At 39.9% G+C, this 19,657-nt stretch overlaps 1 protein-coding gene across 3 annotated transcripts in view; it reads right to left on the reverse strand.

The window, feature by feature from the left end:
- Positions 1 to 4,243: 4,243 nt before the first annotated feature.
- Positions 4,244 to 19,657, reverse strand: part of LOC138122899 (Krueppel-like factor 6) — a 300,113-nt gene continuing 284,699 nt past the window's right edge. For all 3 annotated transcript variants that reach the window (XM_069037302.1, XM_069037293.1, XM_069037311.1), the window contains one exon: positions 4,244 to 6,770. In XM_069037302.1, coding sequence (XP_068893403.1) covers positions 6,595 to 6,770 — 176 coding nt within the window. In that variant the 3' untranslated portion in view covers positions 4,244 to 6,594. The remainder of the gene's footprint in view (positions 6,771 to 19,657) is intronic.

Consider the following 19,657-nt stretch of genomic DNA (forward strand, 5'->3'; position numbering starts at 1 on the left):
TCACAAGAAACACGACCACTGCACGGAGATAAAGTAAACGAGAAATGACAAATTTGTAATGCTTATATTTACGTCTCCCACCAAATTTCAGAGGAGATGGTTAATTTTATATTTCTTAAATTTTTAGAAAATGACACCCTTAAGGTTTCTCTTATTGTTTCACTTCGGGATTTTAATTTTCGTTTTTATGGCAAGGACCATTTTATAAACGTTAAAGCTTCTAACAATACCTAAGTATCAGAAAACATTAGACCGCGTATACCTGCACCCCTTCGAACAGAGGCAAACAGATAAACTCTGTAATTTATGCCAGTCCAGTCTAATGGTTTGTGGTACTTAGGTATTGTCGGAGTATTTACCGCTGACATCATGGTCCCAACCGTAAAAGCGAAAAAGTAATTCCTGTATTGTACTGCACTTTGTACATTTCAGTAATTACATCTCCTTAAATTTTAAAATCATAAAGCATTGTAAATTTTATTGAGGTACCACTTTTACATTTTCAATACCGTAAACTTCCCAGAATTCGAAAATTGGGAAAAAACCGCAAAAATGAAATTGATTTTTGGTCATTTTAGGCATGTTCAGGCAGTTAAAAGGTAAAATAGGTATTTAAAGGGCATTTTAGGCCGAATAGGCAGAATCAAATATGGCTCTAATTACTCTAATTAAGCCAGAAATCATTTATAGACAAGTTTCATACATGTGCCTTAAAAAATAAAAATAGTCCATTTTGCCTAAAATCCGGGCCCTAATAATGATCCTTGTAGATAGGTTTATTAAGTTTAGCACCTGTTTATTCGAGGCACTATCAATACTGGTGGTGTTTTGCTGATTCCTCCGATATTTTTCTCTTGAATAAGTGAACTGAGCTAGAGACTTAATTTGAAATGTTCTGAAATTAGATTCTCCTGCTGTTGTTCGATACCTAATTTACTGATGTTCCTTAAAACAGATTTTTGGTGTCGCATTTTTGTCTTTTATGAACATTTTTATAAAATAAAAAATTTTTATCAACGAAAAACTTTTCGTTGTCCAAAGGAGTTCACAACTGTAAAAATTATTGTGGTTAGCAGAACCTCCAGTCCTTGAAGTTCACTTAGAAGATCTTCAGAGATAATGAAACACAATATTGTTAGGAATGTGGTGCGTGATAAATAATTTTGCAACACATTATGTGAATGGTATTTTTCTTTATTACAAAATTAGAACAAAGAATATTACACCGAGTTATTTTCCCATCATATCGAATTTATATATGTATGTATAATAATATCATTGAAACAAAAAGTTGCCACTAAGTAAAGTCATAACACATAAAACAAATAATTTTTGTTCGAAACCTCCCTAGAAAGTGAGCATGTATCCACAGTGACTAGTGGGTTGAAGGTTTCTCTTTCGTTCACTTCCCTTTCGCTCACTGTCTTTCACTGTTGTTTTCGTTCACTCGTAAATTTTCCAATTCCTAACGTAATTTGAATTTTTTAGGCAACATTTGGTACCTCGCGGCACTTGTCTCTCCCAAGACACCATCAAAAACATATAATTCTTCATCATACATTTCCACAATTTCCACAACGTGCACGTAACCACTTTATTAACGTTACAGAACTTTCTTAATTTTGTATGTATGTATTTTATTTTTTCCATAGCAACAGATCCGTTTAAAAATGTGATTTATTTTCATTAAAAATTTTCAGTACAAAGTTACAGACTCACTTTCAAAGGAGGTATCGAACAAAACCAAATACAGCACTCGAGAGTAATGCCGGGAACCCACTTGCTCCACGCCACGCCACGCCACACTACGCTATGCAACGTAGGTTGATGTGGGTTCACATTGTCGAATGAACAGGCACATATTAACACGCCAGACGCCACGTTACGTGTTGTGACGTTGTGAGGGATATCATAATTTTTAAGGGAATTGTTCAAAAATAGTCTTGTTCTCAGTGTTAAACATCTATTGAGAACTTTTCTAGTAATTCTTAAGTCCATAAGGGGTACTATAAATAATCCATGTCTCAGTGAAAAATTATGTAAATTAATGTAGCGGTTATTGAATTAAAACAAAATATTTACGTTTCATTAAAAAAAATAATAAATTTTTACAGAATGTTCTACAGCGATACACAATCATTCCTGAACTTTTTGACAATTTTAAATCGATTAGAAGTGGGTGTTTTCGATCGGGCGGTAAAATTTCATCCTGTATAAAAATCTCTACTGCGGGGCAGAAGAAGCACGGAGGGGGGACAACACGCTTCAACGCGCTTGCTAAAAAGTCTGGACGGTTGGATCGAGCAAACGTCGTCCCACGTCGTGTGGCGTGTTATCGGATAGCTTGGAACAAATGAGTACGCATTGCATTCAAATCTTTGTTAAATGGCTGCACACATTTCCGTCGGTAGCGTAGTGTAGCGTGGTATCGCGTGGCGTGGAGCAAGTGGGTTCCCGGCATAAGGCCGCTTTCGTTCACTTGAATTGCATCGTCCACTCCGCTGCGCGTCGTGGCCGTACAATTCGCGTGAACGAAATCTTCGCTTTCTTCACTCTTCCTGTAAATAATTGTGTGTTTGCAATCTTCAGTAGTTAACATTTTTCAAGTCGTACCAGGCTTTATTCCAGTTTAATTTCATCATTACAGTCATTCTCACTAACCTAACTCTTGTCTAAGTTTGTAGACTGTTTAGACGTTCCAGTCAATATTCATGACTTCACACACTTCAAGTTTCAATTGGAAACGAATTTTGACTTTGTTCATGATTAGTTGTCATTTCGAGGTCGCTCTTATTCCGAGAGCCTTTCCCAATTCTTTGGCGAAAGATTAAAAGTGAGTACATGCGCACGCGTAATTCCCGGTTTTACAAACTAAATCTGTGTATGCAGCTATTGTACCAACAAAGTAACAATAAATCATGGGAGTACATGTGCACGCATATGAATTTTGCTAAACAAATCCGATCGTCATTCAGGATTCGCGCTGACGATCCTTGTTTTGCGAGATACTTTCTGCGTAACTGAGATTAGTGTGGAACAGCGGGAGCGTAAAATGAAAGCAGGTGCAAACCGTTTTGCTTCTTGAATATTCATGTGGTGACTTATTGGCTGAGACAATAGAAGCGGCATTAACACCTACGACTGCGATACCTAAGGACGCATATTGAGTGGAGTTCGCAAAGCAATATATCTCTGACACAATACCTTCAAAACAGCGGCGGTGCTGGTGCTGGTGTTGAACAGCCGCCGTCTGCCGTTGTTGGATGTGATGACATCCAGATGGTGAAATTTTAACTCTAACCGAATTATATTTAAATCTAATTTCGCTTTGTACCGCTTCCATAAACAAAATTTTATTATTTCGGTAATGTTTCCGAGACGTAACTAAGAACTCTAATGCTCCGAGCACGCTAATTTTATAAAACAGGACGAAATTTGGAACTCGTCTTGTATCACTTATTTATTTAAGTAGGTAGCTGGGGGCGGTCGGATTAGTGATGGCATGGCAAAGCGAATGTGGAATTTGAAAGTGCCGAGTTTGAAAACTAATTCCGTCTGAATTGGTTCGAGAGGATGCAGATGCATCGGAGAACGGTCCTTTTCGTGTATTTATGAGAAAAAACTCTCTAACAAACCTCATCTTATTCCGAGGAGCCGTTAAAAGGCGAATCTAGTAGTCTTCTTTGACCTATTTACTCGACCAAGCGAACATTGAGATATCGGCAGTGCCAATACCAATCAAGCAGAGCTTCCCCAGCAAAGATCACATAAATCCTGCCTGCACTGCCCACACTTAAAGAATTAAAAGATATACTCGGAGCAAACACCAAAAAACAAAGAAATAAATTTTTATTTTTGCCCCAACGAATCGGTCTTCAGTTGTCGAATCGAAGGTTGTTGTTCCTCCAAGCGAAACTTTTACCCCACTCGAATTTTCACCAAAGTACTACGAAGAGTACAATTTCCTATTTAATCACAATGGATTTAATAAAAGTGCAGCCGCGTCGATTCACAACGGCGGATAATTTATTAAGATCCTTAAGTAGAATTTAATATCAGCAGCAGCTTCCAAAGTTGCTTGCACTATTTCGAGGCTGCATCTCGATGTAAATTCGCATTTCGGAGCTTTTAATAAATGTAAAATGCATTACGTCGGACGCAATTAGATATCGTTGGGGCGTAAGAAATGAACGTTGTGTCATTTTTGGTGAAGCAAACGAGGCAAGAGGAAATAAAAGACGTGTTAATTTTAACAGGAACGTACGTTTATTTGCACTGAGCGGAATTACAAGCTAGCGTACGAAATCTCGCCGACTGTTTGTTTGGTTGACGAATATGTTGAATTAACTTTCACAAAAAACAGAAATATATTAAATATAATTTGTGCATCTGCTCGCGTCATCCTCGTGGTTTTGCGATTTCGAAAATGACACGAGCTCCGATATTACATGTAGAATAATATTACATATAGATTTAATATTTTTCAAATAAATATTTACAGACTACAAAAATTTATCACCATCATCAAGAAATACAAAATGGAAATATGAAAAAATTTTAATTTAAATAGATCAGAAAATTTATTCGCATACCATGTAGTTATTTACAAATTGGGTCATCTAAAATTCAATTATAGTTAAAATACATTTACAAATACATTTCAATTACTGGTATTGAAACATTATATCCAAATCCTAAGAGAAGATCAACTTCCATTGGCAAAATATTTCGTTTATATTCACATAGTATTTCCTAATCATCTTAAAAACTATTCCGGCCTGCAACAGCAAAGCCGGCGAGCGTACGAACTAAAAGACAATACAGAGTTCATCCTAAATCACTAGAGAATTATGCTAGAGAAAATGTTAAACAGCTAATCGGAGGTGGTGTCTCCACGAAGCCTGCATCACAATGAACAACAATCATATTCTTTTGGTTAGAGAGGGGTTCGGTTCGGCCGAGGCGGATTCCAAAAACACGGTGGTAACCTAACCTATATCAAACGGCAAATATTATTTAACGCTTCGGCCGATACGAGCTCACCTTCTGCCATTACGAGCACAACAAACGATGATTTATTTAATTACCTAATTAGAACACTAATTGGCTTCGACTTGACAGCTTTTTGGATGATTTGAGAATCGAGCAGAGACACCATCAATTAGTACCTAATTAACAAATCAGCATTTCGCTTTGCCGGGGCACCATTCGCGACTCGCCTTTCTTTTATCGTCGGGTCTCTTCTTCTAGTGATTTACAACGCCTCCGAGAGACGACATGAACATGAAAGAATGTCACATTTAGGCTGGGGGGGAGCGTATAAATGTCACCTCTCTATAAGAAATAGGCAAACCCACAAGTCGAACCGCTAGTCGGTGGTAAGTATATTAGAAAAATCGTACAAAATCAATTCCTCCATGTTTCGCGAAGACGTAGAAGGAGTCGGGTTGGCGGAAGCATCCGGTTCGACAGATAGGTTAACGGCGGCGGGACAGAAGCGAAAGAAAACCGGCGATCAAATTATGTTCGGAGAACAGGAATTGAAACATCAACATTCGCGTCCAGCAGGTAAAAAATTCGTGTTATAAACTAACCAATTAATATATTACTCTGACGTCTAGTCTAAAAAGTGTCCGGAAGAACGACGAACGGTCCTCTCGCACACTACATTCGCACCAAGCCCGTTTCAACAGATTTGCTCGCACACATATTAGTAAAATGTATCGAACTAATTAACAAAGCATGCAGCTGTACAAAATGCTATAACACTAAAAATCTATACAACACGGTCTCTGATCGCACAACAGTCACACTATGCCTAAGTCAGGGAAGTAGAAATATAGAATGCATCGAGAAGGAATGCGTCGGAGGGCGCGGCGTCGTCGCCGTCGTCTTCATCATCATATCATCTCTGGCCACGACGCCGCTCAAATGCACATTGTACATCACACAGCTGTACACGGCTTATCGTTGCATTTTTGAAAAAAGTAGATTTTCATCCAAGGTCACTTTCTCAAAAAATATAATTACCTATTATAATACTTTTCATATCAGTTTTTCAAAAAACGTTTTTTTTTTGTTCGCACTACATTACTTTTTTGATTTTTTTATTATTACAAATAGTGACATTTAGCCTAATATCCGGCGGTGTGCGCCTGCACAGTCTTCAGTTAATACTTTGACACATTCGTACAGACTAACTAAATCTAACATGACTAATTGTCGGAGCCCACCGAATCGCCGCCGCCTTCGACAACAGCCAACAATCGAAATCTTCTCGAAAATTTTTGATCTTGCGATGACATCATCGGGGAACAGGGGGCGACTACAATCTTAACACGCTTTAGCGTCCGGGGGACGTGGAAGGCGGCGGCGATTTCCGGGGCCCCTTTTCTTCAGTTACAGCTACAGTTATAAATGTTCTGTAGGTGTGTGTTCGGCCCTAGCCGACGAAGTCGATCACAGGAATGAACATCACTGAGGAATTCCTCGCTACTACTGTGTGTGCTGCTCCAGGAGTCCATCCACACCTATCTAAATTATAGTATGTACACTAGCGGTAACTGGCAGTGATGCGGCGGAGAGGTAGGCCGTCTAGGCGTGGCGCTTCATGTGCAGGGCCAGGTGGTCCGAACGGCTAAAGCATCGGTCGCAGTGGCGGCACTTGAACGGTTTAGCCCCCGTGTGTTTGCGGTAATGGCGGGTCAGCTCGTCAGACCTGGCGAACCGCCACTCGCATCCTTCCCACGAGCACTTGTACGGTTTCTCGCCTGGAACAAAAAAATAACTCTTTTAGACAAAGATCAAACGACCAATAACAGATAAGCAAGTAAGAAAGGTGGTGGTGGTGGTGGTGTTTCTTCCTACCACCACCAAAAAGTGGTGCCCACAAAGGGAGGACCAACTGGAGTCGTTTCGATGTGAAAGAAGGTGTTGTTGTAACTGTACTGTCGAAGGTTTTTCCTTAAGAATCAGCCGATGATGGCGTCACGCCAGAGACGTTGCAAATTATATGAACAAGAGTAACATTTTACATTCGTAAGAATAGGTAATTTACCAGCTTTATAAACAAACGCGACGCCACTGGCATTGCCATCTAGAACACAAAGCCTTAAGGCAGCAATTGTTTTTGTTGTGACGTCACAGTAAAGGCGTCATCAAAAAACGCATTAAACCTCCAGAATTTAATAAAAAACAGTAACTTTTTTGGTTAGCACTCTTTTTTTTTAGTAGAACGATATGTTTAGGCTTTTTTTGTTCGACACTGTCAGAATTTGAGAATTTTCTCCTGTGTGAACGGATTTTGATGAATTTGACAACTTGTCAAAACGAAACGTCAAGCTAATTTTAAAGATTTTCGGCCATTTGGAGCCTTTGGGGAGGCTCGTCGAACAAAAAAACGTTGTATTCAACTCGTTCTTGTGTAATTGCGCTTTTTTTGGCACTCGTGGACCTTTAAAACTCTCGTTTCACTCGAGTTTTAAACTGGTCCACTCATGCCAAAAAAGCCCAAATTACACACGAACTCGTTAAATAAATAACTATACAATTAGCAATTACTGCCTCGTGGAGTAAAATGCCATTAATGACGCGAAAATTGTCATTTACAAGTGAGGTTAAGTTTGTGTATTTATTGTTTTTGCGTAATTTTTACTTTGTGAATCATTTAAATAACACCAAATCACAACAAATGCTTCTTACATCTTAATTATATGTGTAGCAAATATAGCTTCAACTAAATTGCCCTTACAACGACTTGTAATCACGAAAATGTTGATAGGGTATAAAAATACTTCCCAGGTTTCAACGTCTCTTGCGACGTTCGATGAACAGTAAATACCCTGGTATCAACTGAAACTATTATATACACATGCCACCAAGCTTTTGCTTATCTCACAATTTTCCATAAGAATGATTAAAAGACCGTATTTGATACTTTCTGAAAATGTAAACAAATGTCAAATTTTGACGTTTGGCCTTTCTCGTGACGTCACACGCTGTCTGGCTTATGGCCTGGAGTTCGAGATGGCAATGCCACTGGTAAGAAGATTTTTAACCTAGAAAACAACTTTTCGATTTCGGCAAAGTTTACAGACGTTTACTGTAATTGTAAGCAACAATTATCGCAGAATAAATTGGATTATTAATAATAATTAATTAACTAATAAGAGATTTCTCGAGAGGTAGGCAACCAATGAAACAACTGTGCATAGCAAGTATAATTATGTGTCCGACTCAAACTTAGACAAACGTTTCGATAAAACAAAAGATGAGGTAGCACTCTTGCTTTGTTTTCTTTTTGATCGCTCGGTGGTTCGGATGTGCCCCCTCTTCGCCGGTTGGTTGCGAGACGAGGTAATAAGCGCCGGTGGCGGAATGCCAACGAAAACAATATTATTAACCTCCTCGGCGACGATGACAAAGAAGTGCACGTCCAAAGACGCAGCGTTACAATTATTAAGTTAAGTTCAATGGCGGGGATTAGCGCGGTCGTGCGAGTAACGTGTATCCGAATATCGGATCCCTACTTTACCGTTTTAAGCGATCCTGTTTCCGGCCAAAGTTAAATTTGTGTCTCGCAATAATTAGGAATCAGTTTACTTTGTAAAGTAGTAACGTAATCCTTGGGACTTTCGTCAAGTTCAAGACATACATTTTGGCGAAGAAATAACAGTTTTAACAGATTACGAGCGGCAAGGAGCATTTTATAAATCCCTTAATTCGTTAGCGAAACACTCGAAGAGTCGTAATTTTTCGTGGCGCTTGAGAAAAATGAGTCTCGAGCACGGGCGAACAAGTTCTTGTTTGATTTCTTACATGTTACGAGAGGCACGCGGTAACGTTAAAGTCAAATAAGAGTCCGGGGCGAAGGTGGGTACGCACGCCTTTATGGAGATGATTTTTCGAGTGAAACACTTTTTGCGTGTAATAAACCAGACAACGAGGCAATGCGCACTCTTCCGTCTTAATATTGTGAACACAGGGAGGCGGAATAATTTCGTTTGAGATATTTGATTTTTAAAAGAAAATTTCGAGTGGAAACTTTCCCGAAAACGTCGATAATTTTATTTGCCGCAGGGCGAACGGCACGCATTACCTTTAAGGCAGTCTCCGGAGGAGCTGACGCGAATTCATCAATCAGATTTGATTCGGGACCGGGATCCTCTAACAGGATTTGGGACTTATGAATACTGACCAAACTGACCACCTTTCACGCAACCAAAATCGATAGGTCCCCAATAAAAGTTACGGAAGCCGCAAAAGGAATTTTTCCCACGATCCTAATACACTCCGATATTTCCCTCGAAGGGATCAGGGCCGTTACAGCGGTGGTCTAATTGAAATGAAACTTGCACACGCAGAATTATTATAACCAGAATGTGGTCTTCCCGGAAGAAAAAAAAAAAACAATAGAGATGTTACCGGATTTTTAAAGGTAGTACGTTCTGCTCGCCGTCCAATTAATTTCCGTGCCGAGGCGGCTTCCACTTCTTCCGACGATAAATCAAGGTCATAAAAAAATCGCAACGATTAATTAGCGAATTGTATTTCCGAGTGCTGTGTGATCGCAATTAATTTAAAAAAGAGCCGGGGGAGGAAGAGTCCCGAATTCGTCCCCGTCGACGTTAACCCTCTGGTGCGCGTGTGATCATCTAGCCGTGTGAAATGGACTGATTGTCGCAATGGTATCAGGAAAGTGGGCTACTTTCGCAACCCTACGCTGCCCTAACGATGTAAATGCGCTCGGGTGTCCATTAAGGGAAGTCCGGGGGATGCCGCGCTCCCGACATGATTCGCAGTGACGGCCAACATAATGTATCCTGAGGCACAACACCCCTAGTGTCCTCTGGCATTTGGATATTGATTTTCTGCTTCATCGGCTTGTTTGATAGGCAGGGACGCCGAGTCGACCCGCTGCTCTTGATGGATTATATTGTTTTAAAGTGCGGCGTTCATCGGCTCCTGCACGTACCTTCCGATGTTCGAGAGCGGATCATCATCGCCCAAACAACATCACACGACGATTTTTCCTGCACCCCCACGGGTAAATCAGCACTAGGATACTAAAACTAACGGTGCTGCATCGGCGATCAGTTATTACCACCTGACATTTATCGTGCTTTATAAAGACAGACGACCGCCATTTCCAACCAGTCCAAATCTCCACCAAACACCCATGTTCGAATATAGGTGTTGGATTTTCTCATGGGCTGTGAGTCATATCTACAAACCGACCAGAAAACATCGTCATTCGTTACGTTAGTGTCACTGGTTTATCGCTCCGCCTTCGCGCAGATATTTCCAAGGTCACAGCCCACGAGAGAATCCAGTACCTTTGTACGGATGTGCAAAACGCACCGCCAACGACGGCATGTGGCAACGACTGTTAAATTGGTTATTAGGGGGTGAAGTTCGCGGGCTCCGGGATCTTCGAAAAACACCGGCGTCGATAACGTGAAGCCGGTAATAACTCAAACTGTATTATAAAGCTTGACTCGTGCAAACAATCCCTCTGCCGATGAGTCTTTTGTGTATCGGCGGCGAAGAAAACTTCAAAATCTTTCTAACCCCTCGGTAATTAATTGTTGGAAAATAAATTACACGTTGGTAAGGCGGTATGCAACTGTTCCCTCTGAAAGTTGGTCGAGAGACGAACGTAACACCGCAAATCGATCCGGAATCCGGGACGTGCTGAAAACTCCGGTGACTGTGCCAGTGACGGCCCCCGATCACAATTCAGACTAGTCCACCTCTAGTTTAATTACTTTCGAAAACTTGGAACCAATTAATTCGGAAACTCTTCTACGGAAAATATGCATCCAAAGCGTTCGAACGAAGAAGCGACGCGGTTTTTTTGCCACCCCAACTTGAAATTCTGCAGCCGAGTCTACGGCCGTTGCGTAATAATAAAAATGCAAGCTCCCCCTGTAATACCTTGAATTTATTATTCGAACCATTCTTATAATGTCGACTCTGTTTCGCCAATAATACGACATCATTTGAATGTGTCTTGGCGATTTACGGGATCGTTGAACTGTATGCGAAATTTGATGCAAATACGGGAGGGGATGGTGTTTGCTCCAAACGATTTTCTACGTTCACGGTCAGACTGTACATTTGTTTAAATCACCATTTCTGACTCGAACATTTGTTCTCCATAACCTCGTTCAAAGTCACAAATGATAATTCGCCAAATCATGCCGTTTTACGTCATGTTATGCGAGATATGTTAGAAACCGGCCACATTATTGCACATTTAATGTTTTTGTGGAACGGCTGCACATTATTATGCATTATTCCGCGCCACCCCCACCGAGCACCGACTTGATAAAATTGTCTGGTTGCTGTTAAATCCTTAATAGGTGATCTCTGATAGCACTTTACGAAGAAGAACGAGGTGAACGAACCTGGCCTTTGAAACTTTCAACTGCCGAAAATCCGAATGTATACGTATATAAAAAATTAGGTTTACGAAAATATTGTCATATCTTATATCGATATTCAAACAAAATATAGAAGACATTTTACAAGTTTAGCATTTATAATCTGTCTGGTTCAACGCTTGACTCAAAAACCAATAGATTGATTTTCTTCAAATAAAAGACGTGTGAAAGGGATAATTCCTGATTGTGTTCAACACCTTGTTTTATCACGTCATGACGCAAGAGCGCTCCACAGTAACGATAAATCTGTGTGGAGTATTGGGGAGTATATCGTGGTGTAATGAGCTCGTTCCCTTATTTCTATTTCGTTAATCCGAACTAAAGTCCATTTTTTAATTATAGTCCGATGGATCAATTAATAAGCAGAGCAACTTGTTACATTGCCATGTCTTTTCAACATAATGTAAAAGAAGCTATTTTCGTACGTATTTTATTAAGTCCGTCCCACTATGCATCTCGCTTTGGCATGTGCGATTAGAGTAAGACGCGAGTTGTACGTTTATTCCATTAGCGACGTCAAATTTTTAGGTTAGGTCGTAACTACATTTGCGATATTTTTTTTAAATTTTGTTTGAAATTTCCGCCGTATGATGCGAAGGAAAAGCTACGCAACTCTTTCTTGAACAGAACCCACTGGCAGAAGCGGACCATTATTATCTCGTTCCCCTGTAAAATACATTAACAAATTTCTTATTAGCGTGTAAGGGCATTGACCTTACGTGGCATTGCCGAAACAAAATCTAGGAAGAAAGAAAGACAGTCCAAACATGATTGTTTAGAGTTGTTTTCAACAACTTTTAATATATTTTACCTATAGTTGATAAATAGTTATCAAAAATTGGTAGCACCATGCACTGCTGTCAAATGTCGAAAGCAGACGCAGGTCACGTCGACTTCTTGATTCGGACTAAGCTCATCGGACTATAATAAAAAAAATGGACTATAGGCATAGTGGTGTCATCCCACGTGCCAGCGTCTTATGTTTTTACACTGCAATTCTAAACATTACAAGTTAGTTTTTAATTTCGTGTTTAATTTCTTTATGGTCTACAGCAGTTACTCTGGACATAAGGTCCGCGGACCCTCGGAGGGCCGTGATTTCTTCAAAGAAGCTGCAAGAAGGCTTGAAGAAATGTTATGACCTTTAACAGGAAAGAAAGAAACTTTATGGCTTTTAAATTTTGAGTTCCCTCTAGATACTTTCTCTCACATAGGGGTTACAGCTACAGCTTGGTGTACAGAAGAGGTTAAGACAGTCCTGAACAGGTAGCTAAATTATTTTAAAAAGAAACAACAAGAATGAACCTGTTCCGCAGTTCATTTGAATCGATATGAACGCAAAAAACAACACTGCATCCTCACAACTCTTAGAACCATTACAAGCATAAACAACTACTTATACCCGCTCCTGTTATGTTAAATTTTATAGCATGAAGAGGATGAAGTTGCGACCGAAGTGATGTAGAAGATTGAAGTGGATCCTCATCCTTCTTTTGACTCGTTGCGGTTACTAATTATTAGCTAAACTCTTGAGATTTCTCCAGAGGCTTCTTCGTAAAAGATTGCTCCATCGATCATGGAGCACTAATAGAACGGTCTAAATTTCTAAATCTAAGCTCTTCCAAGTATCACCAAAAGATATCGAAATTAGTTTTTAGTTTTCCATGCCACGCATTTTTCTGTTGGTTGAAGTGCGCGAGCGGAAACGTTCAGCTTTTGTGGCAAGAAACGGGAACATTTTTTGGGAATCCCCGGCGCGCCTGGCAACATTTGTCTGACAAGTTTTATGCGGATATTTGGCGTTCGACGTTCGATGAGGTCGTGAAATGGATGGGTCGTATGCGCGACACAAGTTTCATTACAGTTGTCTTGTTTTTATAGTTGAGGCACGAGGTTGAGGTAAATGGGTAGAATCCGTCTTGTGTCAGCATTTGAATCCGCGCACGTGCGACGCGAGAGGGCGGATGGATGGCGATGGAACGGCGCGACATGAATATCCATGACTGCATGATGGATAGCGTCGGTTATTAATGGTTCGGCGCTGCCATTACCGGGACGAGCTCTTTCCCAAAAAGCGACCGTCATACAGCGCAGACATCACATCACATGCAATTTTCTTATCTCGTGCCACATCGACTCTTGTTTCTCGGGCCGCCTCCAGGAGGCAGGATTCGACGTACATTCATCAACACAGGTGCTGGAAGACCGAATTTATGGCCTTCGGATATTCAAGAATCGAAGTTTATTTCGGAATGCTCACTCCGGGATTGACTAATGGTGCAACTTTTAACACGACACAAGATGGCTCGCTTTGCTGCATCGTCAAGTTATGGTCCGTCAACTCTACCACTTCAAAAAGAATACGTATTTTACATCTGATCGCGACATTTAGTGGAAGAGTGTCAACAGCAGCACGGTCGACTCGACGAGATAATTCTTTTTTATGACTGGTGGAGTGTGTCCAACGGTGGCAAGAAATGTCATCGAGGTGCGGCTGCAAACTTCATGAAGTTCTAAATCGGATCGCCAATTTCGTTATTCAAATTCTACTAGAATGTAAAGTTTCTGGGGGAATTAGAGTGGCCTGTAGTTGAGAGATAAAACTTCTTTCTGATCGCACCGAGAAAAATTAATTTGAGGCGGGATCCATCTGGTCGTTCGCCCTTGCCAGCGGAGTGGCAATTACGTTGTCGGTCTGCCACCCCCGAAATGTCTCGATAAGCTCGTGCATTTATTTGGTGGGCAACTATTTGTAATGGAGTTATTAATGGAGGGAAGCGTCGCAGGGTTCCAAAACTATTTGGTCAGTAACAGGGTGGCAGAATTCGATAATACATTACCGGAAAGAAAATAGAACTGCTGGGGTATGATCGAGGCAGATGGCGTGCCTCTGGCCAGAAATCAGAAAATTCAATTTGCCTGGCAACTCTGCCCTTAGCCGGTCAGCTGTGCCGGGATTAAGGCTATATTCATGACGATCTTGAGTGGACCCGACATCCGGGAAATTGTCTCCCGGGCTAGTATTCGCCATGATAACGAGAAAACACTCACCACCTGAATCTAATCTGATATTCAAGGACATCTCGAGACAGCTGTGATATGCGTGAAGTGACAAAAAAATAATGAAATCCCAGCTGAAATGGATCCGAGAAAAAAGTCCGAAAACGGGAGAAACACACAAAAAAGACCAATGGCAGTTTCCAAATCGACACTATTTCGAGGTGGTTTATAAATCGGCCACAGTTTCAGTTAATGGTGATTGGGTTGTGTGACTTCATCAATTCCCAAGTTACGGCAAAATAACGAACAGCACCTAATTTGATCGGGCAATTATAAAGGATTGTGACATCTGGTGCACCACGACCAAGCGTAAATCCTTTACGGCGTTCGAGGATGAAGCAGAACGACTCACATTGTCCCAGATTTTATGCATTTTTAAAGATGTTTAGCGTGCAGTAAAACACTTCCTCGGGCAGTTCTGCTCCGCAACGGCTTTAATAAAGCAAACTCCCGTTTCTGCGCGCTAATAAACTCCGAGCTAGAGGGCAGCCGTGGAGGAGCTCCCGTCCGCGTGTTAAAAATCGTGACGATAATATCGCGGGTTGAAATTTGCCAGGCAACTAATTCGCCCGGTCTTAGTTATTGGTTAATCCAGTATTAAAATTTCGCCGCTCCGCGGATTAATTCTTAACCCGGCGCAGATTGGTGAGGAAAATTTATATTCCGAAAGATGATGCAGGAGGTATATTGGAACGTTTGTTCTCAGGCGGCAACCTCCCAGATGCCAGATATTGTGCGTCTTCGTCAACAGCGGGTTAATATCGAATTTGATGCATAAGCTGTCAAAGTAACAATTTTCTCCATAGAAATCCAATTAGGGAACTGATAATTAAAACGGAGATTTGCTTGCTCACTCTTGAAGCGTCTTGATTGAATAATTGCACGCTTCAACAGGCGAAACGTCTGACTTTTCAAGGGAGTCGGACAGCGATTGAAAAGATTCCTAACACGGATTTTCCGTTAAAAACAGAACGTTCCGAACTTCAATAAACAGGGGACCTAATCCCGCGCTCGTAAACTTTCGTTATGTCCAGCCCGGGGAGCTGTAGAATTTTCAAGAGAAACAGGAAATATCAAAAGTTATTGGTGTGCCCGGACTATTTTTATATTTACGTCTGGAACTCATTAGGGCGACGTCAACACCGACTCCTTTTAATCAGATACGTTCGACGAAACTCGAAAGGAGACGACGCGACGCATCTCACGTTTCATAAATTCAAGTTGTTACACTGATGTACTTGTGCGGTAAAATTCTCTTGTGCATGTTGTTACGCTAAAAGTTATGAGCGATGTGTCGCGTGTTAACCAATAAAAACTTCAACTTTTATCACCAATAAAAACCATCGAATTTATGAAATGGACAAGACATTTTATTACTAATGACGCGATAGTGTAAAAATATGGAATCGTAAAAACTACTATGGGCGGAGAAAAAATTCAAAATGAAAATGAGACGAAAGGGTCGTCAAGCATGCTAAACTAAGGCGAACTGCGTTTGTAAAATGGAGAGAAAACCACGAACTCTTTGACCAGAAATTTTTTTGAAAGTTTACTACAATTGTTTATTATAATTTTCAATTGCCACTATGACCACCAAACGCGTGGCATGCTGTTCATCAAGTTGAGAGCAAATTCTTCTGGTAACGACTTTCTTTCATATTTGCTCTGTTTTGGAAAGCCCTCCCAAAGGGATGTCTTTACAAGGTGTCGAGCGGTCTTCTGGGAGTGGACTTCCGGGTACTCTGTACCGAAAAAGAATCTTTGCGAATCGTCACCACGTAAAATAAAATATTTACCAGGGACCCAATTTTGAGTTCTATTGAAAATAATGTATTAAACATGATAATTATAGAAAATCAATATTTTATTTTGCCACTGTAGTCATAATGAAAAAGAGAAAGAAAATATTATTCTCATAAGTATAATGCATCGGGACAAAGCAATTAATAACAAAAGCCATAAAAAAGTTTTCGTGGCAAATGAAAAAGCTATAAAATACACGAGGTCTAGGAACACGATTAATTATGTATTTGTAAAAGAATAACAGATCTGAAAACCATTTACTTATTTTGTAAACATTAGTAATAAACTGAATTTTTAAAAGATTTTTAAAAAACTAAAAAACTTATATAGTGAGGGAAGAGTGCAAGAGAAATAGGCTGAGAGTGGAAGCGGGAAAGAGAGCGGCAAAGTTTGAGGACAAAAGGGAAGGAAGGGAAGAGTGCCGGATACTAACGGAATGCTGGAGGGAAAAGAAAAAGAATACGGAAAAGAAGGAGAGAGAGAAATACAAGGTATCAGAGAAACGGATTTGTCAGTGAAGAAGTGGAAAGATTGAGAGCAAAAGGAAGATGAATGAATGTAGAGCTGAGTGAAAGAGACAAAGAGACAGACAAGTAAGAAAGAAGGGAAAGAATCTAGATACAACAGGGTGTATGGGAGGTGTATACAGAGGAAATTCTGGAGTACCTGTGGAGAAAGAGTGCAAGAGAAAGAAAAATGATGGCGATATTTAGACGTGGGAACGAGGAGAGAAAAAACAAGTACTGGATAAAAGGAGAGGAAAGAAGGTGCAGAATGTGCTATGAAGAGAGAGAGAGACAATTGAGCACATGCGGAATGGATGTAACGAGATCAGAGAGAGGGAGGGAAAGGAACGGGGAGAAAAGACGGAAGGGAGATAGGATGGATGAAAGAGATGTGGAAAAGGAGGGTCAGAATGGAAATTGTATGCAGGAATCGGAAAGGTCGTAGGGCAAATAAAGCATTATCTAAATGTACCAAAAATCATAATAATCTTGAGAAAATAATTGAAGGAGAAGATCTGTGCGTTGCTATCTAATGAAAATGATGCAGTTATAAAAGATGCTTTCTTTTGAAATTGTGAAAGATCTGAACGCATGCACAAGTCACTTACGCCTAAATTATAATTGTTTGTGTCTTTTTCAAATTATCCACTGCCAAACATCTACATATAATACATTCATTTTTGTTTTAGACCAGAGTAGGCTATTTTAATTTTTTAAATGTTGGTATCGGGGCTATGTCAAAATAACAAAATCAAAATTGTTCAAACTGCCAGTGTCAAATTTGACATTATTATTAAGTATTAAGGTAAATTAGTTTTAAATTTGTGCAATATTTACATTTATCAATAAATACACACATTATTGAGTCCTCGAAACTATGTAGTTAATTGGAAAATGATAATGCTTGGCTACTATTGGGGACAAATTACTTTGGTCGTCAAAGTCAGTTGACTGACATAAAGTTGTAAAGCAAGCATTAGGACGGTTAACCTTATTTTTTACTACTCTCAACCACTGTCACTGTCAAACTCATCATTGCAAAATGTTAAATACCGAAAAATAGACAACTGAAGGAGATATTCCTAGGAGGAAAAATTTAAAAGGTTTCCACAAGGCAATTTGGCCCATGGACAATCCCCCAGAAACAAGGGAGATGATTCTGAATTTTTGAATCGTGGAAGGTGCCATATTTTTGACAAGAGAAAAGTCAATAATTTGAAATTGTCATCACTATTGACTTGACCTTAATGCTTGGTTTACATTGATTTGTTTTGAAGTGACAGAAGAATGACGACCAAAGTATTTTGTCCCCAATAGTACATGGTCATGAATTTTGACAAGAAAGTGTAACCTCAAATATTATACATGATGTATATTGTCATTTAGCCATAGTATTACCATACAACTCACCAAATTTCCATAGCCTACTCTGGTCTAAAACAAATGTGAATGCACTGTACAATAAATCTGTTTCAAAATCAAAAATCCACCACCTGTTGAATTATGTTGGCAGAAAAAAAGAAATCCCTAGAAAAAGTTTAATTTTTTTGGTTTGGCTCAACCTCCCGCCAAAATTTGACATTGAATTGTTGAGTTTATTTACGAAACACAAAATAATTATTATGTACAAAAAGGTTTTAGCTACCGTATCATACTCTTTGAGTGAAATAATAAAATGAGAATAAAAAACACGATGAACTACGACCAAAACGACTGTCCAACAGTTTTATTTCACAACCCCACTTTTTTCTGACACTTGCAGACACACCAAAAACAAAAGTCGGCGACGTTGTCGGTTGTATTTTCGAGGTAGAATGCACTGTTGGTGGATTTTTGATTTTGAAACAGATTATAGTTTTATTTTTAAGTATGCAAAGACAGGGGTTATATTGATCCCAACAATACGTCAATCGTCAATCTGCACGGTACCGTTGGGTGAACAGCCGTATAATATGACGCAGGCTGCACATTTCCCAAATGATTAGTGCATCAGAAGGAACAATGTCGACAAAGAAATAAAATAAGAAAATACGGCACTTCGTGTAAATCTTTAAGAGTATTTGGAACGGAGTGCACGTAAGGAAGACCATCTTGTGCTGGTTACATGTCCGGCAATGCCGCCTTTCAAAAATAACGAACAAAGTTGCGAGAGGGTTATTACTTCGCAATGCCACGGTGTTGCTTTTGTTATGAGGAAAAGATGCAATAAAGAAAACTCAACCTGCACATCGTGCGATAAAAACAACCGTCTTATTTTCCGCAAATGGAAAATTCACCGAGCCTTTTCAGCGTGAAAGTTCTGAAAGAAAAGTGTTTTAAATTGTACATATTGCCCGCAAATATGAACAAGTTCGAAAGTGGAAATGAAGTTGTGGAAAGCAATGTTTTTTGAGTGTCATATGGCGGCTTCGGAAACAGTGACCTTTTGAAAAGTTATCAAAAGAAACCGTTTGCGGCTTCGAGTTTGTGTTTACGAAAGAAAAAGCGAGTCCTCTTCCCTTGGAAGAGTGAGGGAAGAACGGCCGCATAAAAGTGTTTTTCGGGGCAACACCGGCATAATTATATTCTAAATTCCTGCTCCCAATTGATCAAAGTTAAGTAATCGGGTAATTCTGGGGTCATCGGAGCGTATAATGGCGTCAATAGCCTCCTGCCGGATATCCATTAAAGATTCCTGCAAAAGCGAGAATACCTCGAAGGGCGAATAAGCGGTATCTGAAGTAAACGCTTTTTGTTCCAAAACCAAACACCACCTCGGTTGAGAATTATTTGCCGAGTCCTTCTGAATCGATTCCCCAAAGAAATTAATCCCGAAACGCTCTTATCAATTAACTAATTTAACAC

Source organism: Tenebrio molitor, chromosome 1 (genome assembly GCF_963966145.1).
Source record: "Tenebrio molitor chromosome 1, icTenMoli1.1, whole genome shotgun sequence".
NCBI lineage: Eukaryota > Metazoa > Arthropoda > Insecta > Coleoptera > Tenebrionidae > Tenebrio > Tenebrio molitor.